Raw genomic sequence first — 15,356 nt, 5'->3', positions numbered from 1 at the left:
ACAACAGGACTCTTTCCATTAAAGCTGCTTAGAATTCTAAGGGTAATGGCCAAAGGGAAACGATTTATCACCATAATCCTCAGACGTTTGGAAATCGTATTTTACACAGAAGGACAGGCTAGAGGCTACTCCTCAACATCAAAAAGCAAAGCAAGCTCTCAAGTCATTGAATCCAAGGGTCTCAAAGACGACGGACAACTATTGCCGTATCCACAAGGGGCCTGGTGTCCACGGAGACACAACAGCTGAAAGCTCACTGCCAAGACAGCCTGCTTGTGCTGGTTCAACAGCTGACTGAGGCAACCCGAGGAGGGAATACTCAACTGCTGTTAGAAACAGGGAAATGTGCATATGCTGACAAGGAAAAACATCTAAGACTGGGCGGAGGGAGCAAAAGATCGGGCTATGCACTAGGATTCCTTTGTAAAACTTTTAATTCGGGCGCATGTATGAGTGGCTACCTTTGAGGAAAGGGAGTGGATGGGGGAGGCTTTTAGACACAGTCTGCCCCTTTCATCTGCACCTTTTAGTCACTTTGAGTATTCTCAATCAAGTTAATGTACTTTTTTTTTTTAATCTGGGTAGAGGATTACGATTTTTTTTTTGTTCCTTTTTATCTGTATCTTTTAGTACACTTTGGGTATTCTGGATCAAGTTAATGTGTTACTTTTTTTTTAAATCTGGGTAGAGGATTAAGATCCTTTTTCTTAAACTTTTCAGTTGGAAAAATGCTGGGGGCAGTGGGTGCAGAGGGGCCGCCCTTGCAGCCTGGCCCAGGCTGCAAGGGCGGCCCCTCTGCACCCACTGCCCCCAGCAGAAAAACACAATAAAAATTTTTAGAACTACACGGAAAACAAACCAGAATGTCCTAAATTACCTACTGTCTTCAGCAATACGAAGCAACGAGTGTTTGATGACTACTTATCACACATAAGTAGGGTGGTCACGTAATTCATCGTTCAGACAAAGATACTTCTGAGAGTGAAAGGGGCATTTGCCATCGTTACCCCGGGCCATGAGGCAAAACCTGGAACCAACCTGATCACCCTATACAGAAGGCACTGCAATGAAGGAGTGGCCCTCGTAAATTCCAGGGGTTTACAATTAAGTTGGAGCCACAAGACTCACTTGGAAAGGAAAAAAAAAAAATTGACCAAAGACTTTGGTCATCTGGCCAAAGCAGGCAGGGCGGCAGGGAGGAGAACGTACAAGCTGAGCAGTCGCTCTGGTCAAGGAGCCCTGAGCAGGAGTCCAGCACCTCTTACTAGCTGAGTTACCTCAGACCAGCTTTCCAACCTCCTCGTGCTCATCCCCGTGTTCATAACACGGGAACAACAATTCGTGCAGCAAGAATGGATCACCCCACAGTCTCTGATTTAGGCCTGACTAACTGACCTGGTGGCGCAATGGTTAAGCACTCGGCTGCTAACGGAAAAGGTGGTGGTTCGAAGCCACCTGGGTTTCTCTGCTGGAGAAGGACCTGGTGATCCGCTCCCGTAAGGATTACAGCCAAGAAAACCCTGTGGGGCAGTTCTACTCTGTAACACGTGGGGTCACTATGACTCAGAATGCACTTGACGGGGGGCCCAACAACAATAATTAAAACAAACAGATTTTAGAGGCTTGGAAAGTCTAACGTGCAAACTCTTGGGAGGCTTAAGTGATGGGTGTGACCCTAATACTCCCCAGCATGGTTTCTCCTTTTTCAAAATAAGCCAGGGAGAGCTTGACATAACTAACACCATGATGAACCTATAAGTTTTCCTATGTCCTGAGCCTGCCTTCTCCTTTCTGTACCCCTCAATGATTTTGTTTTGACCTAATGTTAATGACTTTGTTCTTTGTTTGATCTGATACAAATAACTTTGTTTTGTTCAGACCACTGTGACTTACAACCCCCACAGGGAAATCAGAGCCCTGACTGATATGTCTCTCTTTGGCCTGATAAGTCCAGGCCTGTGTCTCTACTCTGATGAAGAGTCTTTTGCCACTATCTATCTTGTAATGAGTAACTCCTCTGGCCAGGTCATCCCTGGACTACAAAGACGCTTGTAACCTTCATAAAATTCTACATAATCTCTAATGTAAAATTGTTCCTTTTGGACTCCATAGAGACAGCCCGTATTGCTGCCCGGTCCCTGTGAAGTACACATCTCCTGAATAAACTTTCTCTCTCTTTCTGACTTGGAGTAGGTTTCGTTGGCTAGACTGCTCCGGGACACCAACCCTAATGGGGTAACAATGGGCAAAGCTCTGACTATGGAGCCACCATATTCCTTTAGGTTAGGGTGAAAGGTGGGTATGTTAGCAAGGAACCGATCTTGAGGATATTATTAATATAACTCGAATCGGGTTTAGCGTAGGCTTTTCTTGCGTGTGCTTCATACCTGTTCTGGATCTGTTGTTGTTAGCTGCCGGTGAGTCGGGCCCCGACTCACGGCGATCCCACGCGCAAGAAGATCAGACCATTGTGATCCAGAGGGTTTTCACTGGCTGATTTTCAGAAGTAGATCGCCAGGCCTTTATTCCTAGTTTGTCTTAGTCTGGAAGCTCCTCTGAACCTGTTCAGCATCCCAGCGACACCAAGCCTCCAACGACAAATGCAGGTCTCCTGCATGGAAGGTAAAACTTCCACCCCTGACCCACCACTGCCCTCGAGTTCTGGATCTGATAAGTACAAAGGTGTTTTTTGGCAAGTCTGTTAGAAAAAGTCCCCTTTTTTGACCTCCAGACTTGATGTCTCCTGCTGAGATGCACTGTTCACCCTGAGGTTACATTGACAGGCGCTTGTCTGGGCAACAAAATTCACTCACTTTAACTTGAATTCAGTTGCTGGTAAGAAAGTGTGGAGTCTTAATTTGCTTTCTCTCCACAGGCCCAACTGAGAAACATAGGGGGGCTTGCACAGATTCATCTCTTAAAAGCAGCTCAAGTGGGAGGTTTTACTTGGATAGGAGGGTGCTGTGAAGAGTTTTAATCCATTGTAAGTGCTTAGAACCTCTGGCACAGAACATGGATCAACAGCAGATGTAGTTTTAGACACGGGCAAAGGGAGGGACTGTGGGGATGAACAGGATAGAGGAGACCTGGCAACACCCTCAAGTCAGCAGTTGATCAAACCAACTCCACGGCCACTTCCTCCTCTTTGCCTTCCTGCCGTTCAGCGCCTGAAGTGATTGCTTATCCTCACCCAGGGTGAGACAATGCCTAACCATCACACAGTTCAAAGTCCAGCAGGAAGACAGAGTTCAGAGGCTGTAAGCCTGAAGGAGGGACTGGGGAAAAGAAAAACAATGTTTTGGTCACCCACCTGAGCTTCAGGTATCTCTTGCCCAAGGACGGGAGAATCTTAAAAAGTCTTGCAGGGAGTGGGGAGGTATGGAACGCCAAAGCAAACCAAATCTGCTGCTGCAGAGTTGATGCTGACTCATAGCAACCCTACAGGACAGGTAGGACTGCTCCACAGGGCTTCCAAAGGGTGGCTGGTGGATTCCAACTACTGACCTTCTGGTTAGCAGCCAAGTGCATAATCACTGCGTCACCTACCAGGGAGGTATTAAAGGCTGTTTTAATTCTATTGTTATAAATTCCAAAGTGGCTATTTAATCCCTAGCCTTATTTCAAGGTGATCTATAAATTCACCTATTTTGGGGTTAGCTGGAGAAGTTCTAAGCAGCTTGGTAGCACAGTGGCTAAGTACTCAGCAGCTAACCAAGAGGTCGGCGGTTGGAACCCACCAGCTGCTCTGTGGGAGAAAGATGTGGCAGTCTGCTTCCTTAAAGACTACAGCCTTGGAAACCCTACGGGGCAGTTCCACTCTGTCCTGTAGGTTGCTATGAGTTGGAATCAGCTCGACAGTGGTGGGTTTTGGGGTTAGGAGAGATTCTACACACGTGTTTCTGTCTCAGTGTTTCTGTCTCCAGTAGAGAAAGCTGCTAACTACCCATCTCCTCAAGGTCAGGGTGCCTGGAAGTTGTCGTTATTAGGACAAGGAATTTAGAAACTTCACAGTAATGCTCAGGCATGTATGAGGAAAAGAACATTTCACAATAACAAATCCAACTTACGTTAGAAGGCTCACAAAATCTTGGGAGTTTTAGGTATAAAATGTTCTATACTAGAGTTTACATTTCATCAACTACCAGCACAAGGCCCAAATCCCCGCTCTTACCCACTGTCACTTCATATTCATCACTGAGAGGGGACTATAAATCCTACCCTTACCTAAACCCATCACCCAGAACCTCAACAGCCCATGGGAACAGACCGTGGGGGAAACAAGGAGAAGTTTCAAAGTCTTCCCCGGAATTGTTGGCTGTTACTTCACACTCAGGGTTAAGCTTTTCTGAATCCCCGATCATTTTCAGAAACTGATAAGAAAGCGATCTGATAAGAAAGCGATCGGGCTTCTCCCTAGAGCAGTGTTTTTCAATCCTTTTTTTTCCCCCCATTATTGCCCTCACCCCCCACCCCTCAGGAGGCGTCCTAGGGGTACAGCGGTAAAAACTTGGCTGCAACCAAAAGGTCAGCCATTGGAATCCACCAGCCGCTCCCTGGAAACCCTATGGGACAGTTTTACTCTGTCATGGGGCAATTCTGCTCTGTCCTATAGGGTCGCTATGAGTCGGAGTCGACTCATGGCATTGGGTTTTTTTTTTTTGGTATAGGGTCACTATGAGTCAGAATCAACTCCGTGGCAATGGGTTTGGTTTAACCCCTCAGGAGCCTTTTTAGACATTCTTCTCGTAATCGCCCCCACCATGGAATTTTAGTACCCCTGACATACTGTTTATCTGTTTATGTACTGCAGCCCTGTGAAAGGCCACAAACCACAGTAGTATCTAACATCTTTTGCCCTGCCCCCCAAGAACCAATCATCACCCCATTGAGAGCATGCCCTAGACTCTAAATGACCACCATTGGACAAAACCAAACTAAACCCAGTACCGTCGAGTCAATCCCGACTCATAGCGACCCTATAGGACAGAGTAGAACTGCCCCAGAGGGTTTCCAAGGAGCGCCTGGTGGATTCGAACTGCCAGCCCTTTGGTTAGCAGCCATAGCACTTAACCACTACACTACCAGGGTTTCCCCTGGACAGACAAGCACAAAAACACCACATGCAAACTCAAGGACTCGAAAATAAGGAACTGCTGAAGCCATGGACCCAGGTTAGGCATCACTGCGAGATCCATTTCAAATATCTGTGTGTAAAACAACACAAACTGCTGTTTGTTCTTGTCCTCATGTCTAAAATGGCTTCCAGTAACCATAAACTCCAAAGTAGCTCAACTCTGGAGCTCCTCAGCCTTGGTATCTACAGTCCGGCATTTTTTAGTGTGAGTTTTCCAGATCCTGTCTGAAACAACACGAGATGACATTTCTGACCAAGATGGTATAATGACACCCACAGTCCACACGTCAATGCTTCTGGGGTCACCTGTGAAGTCTGCGTCAGTCGCGTGACCAGGGGCCCAGGCTGCCTGGGGTTAGTGAAGTCGCTCCAGGTGAACCCCACAGGGCTCTCTACTCTCTCACACGAATCACAGGCTACTTTATCACTTACTTGGCCCCCTTGTCAGCCTCCCAAACTAAACCCACTGTCGACTCTGGCTCACAGCAACCCTACGGGACACAGCAGAACTGCCCCACAGGGCTTCCAAGGCTGTCACAGGCTTGACAGCCACATCTTTACCCAGCAGAGTGGCTGGTGGTTTTACACCACCGACCTTTCGTTTAGCATTTTGGTTAGCAGTCCATCGCTTTAACCACTGCTCCACCAGGGCTCCGTGTCAGCCTCAGGACGTGGCAAACAGAGGCCTAGCTCCCTGCCTTCAGACAGGCCCGAGCGTTGCAAACCACCCTACAGAGGCAAAATGGGAAACGGGGAGGGGAGGGCTGGGGTGTGAAAGAGGAGGCTTGCTGTCTCCACCACAGGCTGAGCTGAGCTGAGCGCTCAACTGCTGACCAGGGCAAAGGACTGTTTGTGGTAGAAAGCAGCAGCTCCCCCTCGGGGGATCAAAAAGCAAGGACCTCAACATTCTTTTGAGACTGTCACGACTTGAGCTTCAAAGCCCCTGTTATCAGCACTCTGCACACCAAACCTTGCCTTCTTTTTCTTCACAGCACTCCTCAGCAGACTTAGATTTCATTTGCTTCTTGCACTGTCTTCCTCCCATCACAACTTAACCACTACGGAGGGGCGGTTCCGTTTTCTCTCGTGCTCTATTTTCCAGAGTCTAAAATGGCGCCTGTGCTCAATAAGTATTTGTTGAATTCATCAATGAATAAATATCCCAAACTGTCCTGGAACCAGACTGCCCTGCCTGCAAGCAGGCCGGTGTCTCCTTTTTGAAGGGCGAGAACCCCAGCTGATCACCAACACCTACGGCACCGTAGCTCTTACCTCTGACCACCAGGTTCACAACTATCCATGCGGATGAGAAGGAAGGTGGGAGCTGATGGTATGCTTAGTCAAAGTTCTGGGGAGACTGAAAATGACTCAGAAGCCTGGTGGAGGCTCTCAAAGGAACGCTGCTGCTCTTGTCTCCAGTGGATACTAGCAAGAACCACCAACCAAGGGCCGCAAGCCAAGGAACCATTCACATGGGTTTTGATGCGCAAGGCCAGGCCTGAAATCACTGGCAACAGGAATTAGTTTTTCACACAGGCCTATAGGAACTACACATAACTGACTATTCCCAAAGGAACTTAGAGGTTCTGTTCTCAAGAGGGGGGCCGTGGTGGTGCAGTGGTTAAGAGCTCAGCTGCTAACCAAAAGGTCGGCCATACGAATCTACCAGCCACTCCTCGGAAACCCTACGGGGCAGAGTTCTACTCTGTCCTGTTGGGTCCCTATGAATCGGAATTGACTCGATGGCAACAGGTTTGGTTTGGCTTACTCTCAAGAGAGGGAGCCCTGGTGGCGCGGTGGTTAAGCGCTCAGCTGCCAACTGAAAGGGCAGCGGTTCACACCCATCCCGTCACTCCACAGGAGGAAGATGTTTGCTTCAAAGATTTACAGCCTTGGAAGCCCCATGAGGCAGTTCTAATCTGTTGGATAGGGTCACTGTGAGTCAGAACTGCCTTGATGGCAATGGGTTTGGTGGGCTGGTTGTTTCGCATTCTCAAGAGGAAATAGATTTTCTGGCCTTGTATTGATCACAATTACAAATCAGGACTCATCACCTGGGGATGAGATAAAAATCGTGCATTTGTAACCACCTGATAAGGGTTTTTCCCCCAATGGCAGTTAACTTATGTAAACACACTGCATTGTAAACTTATAAAGAGCTGTTATGTGTTATCAGCGTTCTTTTACTAAACAACCCTGTTCTTAAAGGATTACAAGGCACAGACAAGTATGCCCTACACCCACCATGCCCCTCCTGACCAGCCCACCCCAGAACTCACAGCCTCACCAACCCTGGCTTATCTACCTTGAAACCACCCAGACTGACCTCACCCAGTCCCTTATCACCTGTCATATCAATCACCAGGCTCCTGAGTTACCTTTCACCCTCCCAGGCCCCAGGACAACCTCTGCTTTGTCCTATTTCCCCTCCCCCAGCTCCTGGGGCCTCTGGAACTCATTTCCTCAACCCCTTCTCTGAACTTTCTAAGGGGAAGTTGGCTCTCCCCTGAAGACATGCCCTTTCCAGAAGCCCTTCCAAATGGCCTCCTTACCCCTCCACCAGCCCCAAGCCCCCAGCTCTGGACCTCACATCGTCAATCATCCACCACCCCACCCTGTTCCTCATCTACTGACCCGGACCACCACCTGTCACTTCTCCACACTTCCAGCTCCCGGCTCACTGCCACTCAAGCTGCGTCTATCCTGATCCGTAGTGATTTCAATACCCAGGGAGCCCACCCTTCCACCACCCAGCCTTGACCTCCTCTTCTTGTCATCTATCTGCCCTACCCTCCCTCCCAAAGTCACACCTTGACCTTGTCTCAACAACCGCAGCCTCTTCAGAATCTAAACTTCAGGTATTGCTCTATCACCTTCTTTCGAGTTAATTTGCTCCAACAATTTGTTAGCTCTGCTCCCTTTCCACAGCCCTGGTGGCGAACTCGTTAAGAGCTCAGGCTGCTAACCAAAAGGTCAGCAGTTCAAATCCACCAGCTGCTCCTTGGAAACCCTGTGGTGCAGTTCTGCTCTGTCCTATAGGGTCACTATGAGTCAGCGTCGACTTGACAGCACACAACAACGTGAATGGTGCCCTCTGGAGTTGTGGAAGACGAATTAAAGTTCTTGAAACAAAATCTCTGGAAACCCTGGTGGCGTAGTGATTAAGTGCCACGGCTGCTAACCAAAAGGTCAGCAGTTCAAATCCACCAGGCGCTCCCTGGAAACTCTCTGGGGCATTTCTACTCTGTCCTATAGGGTCGCTATGAGTCGGAATCGACTCGATGACAACAGGTTTTAACTACCTTTCCACGGCTCCCTCAAGTCTTCACAGAGATTAAACTCCACAACCAACCAATTTAACCACTCCCTGTATTCGTTCTCTACTCACTCCCTCCACCACCCTCATCCGACAGGCAGCACCTGTGTGGCTGCATGTGGCTGGAGATGATAGCCTTGCCTCCTGCTTCCTGAGAAAAACGAGGCCATTCTGAGCAGAGACGCCTCTGCAGTCGCACCTGCCCTGGCCTTGTCGAGTACTACCTGTTGTGTGACTTTAGACAAAGGCTGTAACTTCACCACCACCCCATACAAGTTCACAGAGTAAGCAACAAGTCCTCAGCCTAAAACCCAGTTACTGGCCAGGCAACTAGACGGTACATCCCTAACTAAATTACTTCCTCCGAAAGTCCACAAGGGCTGGCGAATTCTGGCTTGGATTGCAAAAACGGGCCAGTGCCTTCACTCCCGATTCCTGGTCCTCTAGAACTGAGCACTCCCCGCTGACCCCAGAAATTCCTGTTAGTTCATTTGTTGCTTCCTGCCTTGGGGATGGAAACCCTGGCGGTGTAGTGTAGTGGTTAAGTGCTATGGCTGCTAACCAAAGGGCCAGCAGTTCAAATCCGCCAGGCGCTCCTTGGCAACTCTGTGGGGCAGTTCTACTCTGTGTATAGGGTCCCTGAGTTGGAATTGACTCAACAGCAGTGGGTTTGGTTTTTTGTTTTTGTTTTTGCCTTGGGGATGGGAAGATTAACTGCAGTCCCCGGAAGTCGCCACAGCTGATAACTTGGTGCACAGGCAGTCTGCTTTCTCTCTGTTTCTCCCAGTATGCTGGCTCCTGCCTGCTTCTCCCACCTCACATTCTCCCCTATTCCCCCCTCCGTCACTCCTGCCCCAAACACGCTAGCTGTCTTTTCATTGAATACACCAGGCTTGTTTGTCTTTACACACGTTACTTCCAACTGGAAAGAACCTGGGTGGCACAAGCCATTTGTCATCAGCTGCTCACCTAAAAGTTGGCGGTTCGAACAAACCCAGTGGGTCTGCAGAAGAAAGGCCTGGCAAACTGCTTATACGGACATTCCCCAACTTACGATGTACTTGAATTACTACAAACTACACTTATGACCGTCTGTTTTTCTTGTACATTTTCTTATTATAGTATGTATCACATAAAACGTTGCAGTGCGGTCATTTGCTGATGTTATTGGCAAATGGTCACTTGTAGATATTCAATGTTATGGTTTATAAAGATACTGATAACAAACGGCAATAATAACGGAAAAAAAAAGGAACTCGCCTTGCGTCAAAACTGACTTACAAAGGAGTGGTCAGCATGGAACCCTGTCATAAATTGGGGACTACCTGCGTACAGTTACAAAGATTTATACACAGATCCAGATTACAGCCAGGAAGACCTTACGGAGCAGCTCTACTCTGTACCACATAGGGTTGCCACGGGCCAGCGGCCGACTCAACGGCTGCTGCAAACAACCATCACTACCTCCAACTGGACTCCGGCACCAACATCTTTGTGTGGCTGCTGCCTCCTCGTTGGTAAAGTTAGGGCTCTGACGTCACCCTCCTCAGAGGCCACTCCTGACCACCGGAGGTAAAGTAACCCCGATCACTTTCTTCCGTCATCCTGTCCCTGTCCTTCACCCTGTTGGTTTACTCCTTAGTAATTTGATATTGTGGTAAGGGCTCTTTATTTAGCTGTTTACTCACTGTCTCACACTAGAATACAAGCTCTGTGCATGCAGGGCGCTGGCTTGTCTGATTCACAACTCTATCACCAGGGCCAGCACAGACATAAAACAGGGGCTCCAGGAGGTCTGCTGGATGAATGAATTCTCCTGTCTAGACAGCTTTTCGCAAAATCCACTCGAGCTTGTCTGAAACAGCGAGGGTTATAGCTTGTTCAAAAAGACCTTTCAGTTCAAACTTCCTTAGGCTGTATGCCTTTAAATCAGAACTTTCCCCGACTAAACTCATTTCTAAGCCCTAGTGGCGCAGTGGTTAAGAGCTACAACTGCTAACCAAAAGGCTGGCAGTTTGAATCCACCAGCTGCTCCTTGGAAACCCTAAGGGGCAGTGCTATTCTGTCCCATAGGGTCGCTATGAGTTGGAATTGTTTTGACGGCAACGGTTTTTTGTTTTGTTTTGTTTTTAGTCCAATAAATCAAACCCCAGTTTTTCAATGCCAGTACTCTCTTATGCCAAGGCACCCCACGCCCCACCCACGTTGCACCTTGGCAAACCTTTCTCCCCTCCAGCACTTCTTTGCTTTCCCTTCCTTGGATATCACTGAGGTACATCTTCTGGGTACATACTGGACTGCGAGGGAACTAAAAGGCTTCTCGGGGGCCAAGACCCAGTGTCAGGACCCCGCCACACGCCCGCCTAATCCAACCCCCGCCCTCTCAGGCCTGCCTCCTTGGCCTGGCCCGCCATGGAACTCTCCTCTGCCAGGAAGAGGCCGGTCTTGGGTTCTGCCTCTCACTTGCTTCCTGTGCCACTCCTTCTCGGTCAATACTCCTAGTCTCCTCCCCCACACCAAAGGGGACTTTTCCCACCCTCGCTCCTCCGCTCATCCTCACTCCCAAGGGCTCCCAAACCTCTTCTCAAAGCTTCATCACCAGGGTTGGCGCCACCACACCCCTGAACTTCGCCAAGTGCCCCCCATTTTCTCCCCGCTCAGACCCTGCCCAGCGCCCCTGGCATCCCAGTTTGCCCCCAAGTCCCTCCACCTTCACACCCCGCCTTCAGCTGCTGCCCAGGCCCTCACCGTGGAGGCCACGTTCTCCGTCGACTGCCTCCGCCCCGGAGAGGAGCAGCGCGCCCAGCAGGGCAAGGAGCGCCCGGCACCGCCTCGGCCCACACAGGGGCGCCATGACGGGCGTCACCAGCTCCCGGCGCGTCCTCGAGCCGCCGCCTGTGGGGGTCTCCGGCTCCGCCGCGGAAGGACCCTTGCCGCGCACGCGTAGTTCTGGTGCCGGCGCGAGCCGAGGGTCCGCGAGGTGCCGCCCCGGTGCTCACGCCCGAGGCTCGGGGACGCCCCTTCCTGGGACCGTCGGTGTGCGGACACCGCCTTCCTTGCCGCGCTCTCGCCCGCGCGATGCTTCAGTCCGCTCCTCACTTCACCCCTTGGCCCCGGGGACACCCTGCGACTCTCCCACCATGCGGGCCCCGCACACGTCCTAACGCTCGGGGGGCGCAAGACCCAATGGCGGACGCCTCGCAGCGGCGGACCACGGCGGGGGCGGGACGCACCTGGCGAGGCGGGGCGTGAAGGGCGCAGGCGCAGAGGGCAGGCACCTGTGCAGCTGCTGCCCCGCCCCCGGCGCACCTGGTCCGCCCCTGGCGCTGGGAAGGGAGCGGGGGAGGTGCGCGTCTTCCGTCACCTTTGCGCGTGGGCTAGGCAGCGGCATCCGAGCGCCTTCGCACTTGGGCTGCGTCTCCGGTGGCCGGAGAGAGCGACCGATGTGCTCTTCCTGGCAGCCTGTGGTCGTCTGTCCGCCTCGCTTCAGCCTTCCTAATTTCAACTTTCACTGAGCGCTTACTCGGTGGCGCAGGGCTGGGAGCGCCGCGGTGACCACGCTAGGCTGATGTCTGCGTCACCAGACGGGAACATCACAGTAGAGGCGGCAGAAGCGTTGGGCAGAGTGATTAGGGCTGTGATGGGGTACCACAACGAGAGTGATCAGGAGCACCACAGGTAGAGTGATCGGGGGCTGATACGGTGAAAGACCAGGACAGGCTGTGAGCCCCGACAGGTTCCTCATCCAGCCTGAGAGAGGGCCGGGGAGGGATTCCGTCGGAGGTGAGGGACTGATGAAAGTACAAGACAGCCCCAGGCCCTTCCTCCAGGATTCCCAGTCCAGACCCGTTGCCATCAACCGGATTCCGGCTCATAGGGAACCTACAGGACAGAGCAGAACTGCCCTATAGGGTTTCCAAGACTGACTGACACGTCTTTCTCCTGCAGAGCAGCTGGTGGGTTTGAACCGCCGAAGTAGCCCAGTGCTTAACTACTGCGCCACCAGGGCTCCTTCCCAGCCCAGAAATGGATACAAATAATTCCCTAAACAGTGATAGTCCAAGAGTTATCAGCGGTATGACAGGAAGAAAAACCAGAGTGATTGCGCCTGAGAGAGGGGAAGAAGCCCAGGGCTCTGTTGGAGCCCAGAGGAGGCACCTGCCCCGGCTCGGAGGTCAGGGAGGGCTTCCTGGAGAAGGAGGTATATAAGCCCAGTCTGGCAAGGGAGATGGAGTAGGGCAGGCATAGGAGTAGAGGCCACCGTACAGGATAAATGCATTATTATTGCAAACAGCACTGTGAGGGAAATTATTTGGATGCTAGGATGGAAAATAACAGAGGAGACAATTTGACCTGGGTGAAGGGAGTTGATGGGAGAAGGGCGCCTTGAGGAGGTGGCTTTGATATTGAACCCTGAAGGATGAGAAGAACTCAGGGACAAAAGTTCCAAGCATCATGAAGATCAAATGCAAAGGCCTGAGGCAGGAAAGATTTGGGTGTGTCTCAGAATCCAGGGCCACTCCTAAATTTTAAGCCTCCTTCCTGACATAATAATATGTGAAGAGCCTTAATGGGCTTACCAAAATGATGTTTACCTTAAACAGTTAAAGTGTATGCCAGCCATCTTTAATCTTGCAGTGTGGTTCTGGGAATCAGGGAGAGTGCATCTGAGGCCAAAGGTCTCCCCGCGCCTGAACCAACCCCTACAACTCAAGCCCTGGCTAAGCATGAAGACAGACAGGGATGTGGTGAGAGGTGAGGCTGGAGAGGAAGCACAGGCCTATTCATTTTTTGTTCACCCACATACCTGTGCATTCATTCAGCACAGTGACTGACCACTCACTGTGTGCCAGGTTCTGCTCCAGATGGTGGAGAAGACACAACAGGGAGCAGAGCAAAGGTCCTGCCCTGTTGGAGCTCACTTTACGGTGGTGGGAACAGTGCTGGAACTAGCACATTTGACACCTGGAGTGGATTATTATTTTTTTTAATAATTTATTTTATTTTTTGTTGCTGTTGTTGAGAATATACACAGAAATACTCCAATTCACCAATTTCTACAAGTACAATTCACTGACATTAATCACATCCTTCAAGTTGTACAACCATTCTCAACCTCCTTTTCCAAATTGTTCCTCCCCTATTTTCCTATTTCTCCCCCTAAGTTTCCTATCCAAATTTTTGAATTGCTGTTGTCAATTTGGTCCCATATGGATAATTCTTTTTTTTTTTTTCCCCCTAGGTTTTTAATCTTTTTTTTTTTTTTTTATTATGCTTTAGGTGAAAGTTTACAGAACATTTTGTTTCTCATTAAACAATTAATATACATATTGTTTTGTGACATTGGTGACTATCATGGATTAAATTGTCTGTCAACTTGGCCAGGCCATGATTCCCAGTATTGGGTGATTGTCCACCATTTTGTCATCCTGTGTGATTTTCCTATTTAAATCCTCTCCCTATGATGTTGATGTGATGGGATTAGCAGCAGTTGTGTTAATGAGGCAAGACTCAACCTACAAGATTGGATTGTGTCTTGAGCCAATCTCTTTTTAGATATAAAAGGCAGAAGTGAGCAGAGACACGTGAGGACCTCATACCACCAAGAAAGAAGCACAGGAAGCAGAGCCCGTCCTTTGGACCTGGAGTCCCTGAGCTGAGAAGCTCCTAGACCAGGGGAAGATTGATGACAAGGACCTTCCTCCAGAGCCAAAAGAGAGAGAAAGCCTTCCCCTGGAGCTGGCACCCTGAATTTGTACTTCTAGCCTCCTAGACTGTGAGAGAATAAACTTCTCTTTGTTAAAGCCATCCACTTGAGGTATTTCTGTTATAGCAGCACTAGGTAACTAAGACAGTTATCTCCAAAAAATATGGAACATTTCGAGAATTTTTGTGTCACCCTTTTGCAGGGGCCATGCTACTCTCTGTATCGTTCCAGTTTTAGTAAATGTGCTGCTGAAACCAGCACTAGATAATTCTTAAAAGGGCACAATACTCAAGGCTGCCATTCTTTACTAATTAAGCTTCAGAGGTCTTTTCATGTGTTTGGTGTCCATCTGAATATCCTTTTCAGTGAAATAATGTATTCAAGTCCTTGGCCCATTTTATGATTGGGTATTTGTCTTTTTGTTGTTAAGTTATTGAAGTTTTATATATATATTGGATATTAGATTCTTGGGGGATATATGGTTTCCAAACAAATTAGTTTCCCCAGTTGGTATTCTCCCAGTTGGTGCCTTGTCTTTTCACTGTTTTTGAAAAACAAAAACAAAGATTTCTAATTTTTATAAGGTCTCATTTATTTTTTCTTTTGGTGTTTGTACTTTTGTTATTATATTAGACTCTCCATTGTTAAAGGTTAGGCCCAACAGCCTTGCTCCTGCATTTTCTTCTGAGAATTTTATGGTTTTAGTTTGCACATTTAGGTCCCTAATCCATTTTGAATTTGTTTTTGTGTATGGTGTGAGGCATGGATCCTGTTTCATCTGGATATATAATTTTCCCAGCACCGTTTATTGAAGAGACTCTTCTTTCCCCATCAAATGTGCTTAGCATCCTTGTCAAAAGTCAGTTGACCATAGATGTGTAGATTTATTTCTGGACTCTCAATTCTATCCCATTGGTCTATGTGTCTATGTTAGGCTAGTACCATGCTACTTTGATTACTGTAGCTGTATAATATGTTTTTAAATCAGAAAGTGTGAGTCCTCCTCTGTTCTCCTTCAACATTGCTTTAGCTTTTCGGGGCCTCTTGCCATTCCATATAAAATTGAGGATTGGTTTTTCCATTTCTATAAAGAAAGCTGTTGGAATTTTGATCAGGATTACACTGAACCTATAGATTGCTTTGCGTAGTATTGACGTCTTAACAATGTTAAGTCTTCAATCCATGCACATAGAACATCT

The 15,356-nt window shown here is 49.0% G+C and overlaps 1 protein-coding gene and 1 non-coding gene across 2 annotated transcripts in view; both read right to left on the bottom strand.

Annotated features, from left to right (window-relative positions):
* The window catches only part of SPINT2 (serine peptidase inhibitor, Kunitz type 2), a 31,852-nt gene extending 20,174 nt beyond the window's left edge, over positions 1–11,678 (bottom strand). Inside the window, exon 1 of the mRNA XM_064293582.1 lies at positions 11,199–11,678. Coding sequence (XP_064149652.1) covers positions 11,199–11,304 — 106 coding nt within the window. The 5' untranslated portion in view covers positions 11,305–11,678. The remainder of the gene's footprint in view (positions 1–11,198) is intronic.
* Positions 11,679–14,314: 2,636 nt separating this feature from the next.
* On the bottom strand, positions 14,315–14,418 carry LOC111748060 (U6 spliceosomal RNA). Its single transcript, XR_002783991.1, has one exon. It is a non-coding gene; the product is annotated as a U6 spliceosomal RNA (small nuclear RNA).
* Positions 14,419–15,356: the final 938 nt, after the last annotated feature.

Source organism: Loxodonta africana, chromosome 11 (genome assembly GCF_030014295.1).
Source record: "Loxodonta africana isolate mLoxAfr1 chromosome 11, mLoxAfr1.hap2, whole genome shotgun sequence".
NCBI classification, from domain to species: domain Eukaryota; kingdom Metazoa; phylum Chordata; class Mammalia; order Proboscidea; family Elephantidae; genus Loxodonta; species Loxodonta africana.
The sequence above is the reverse complement of the archived record's forward strand: the minus strand, read 5'-3'. Positions and strand labels throughout refer to the sequence as shown.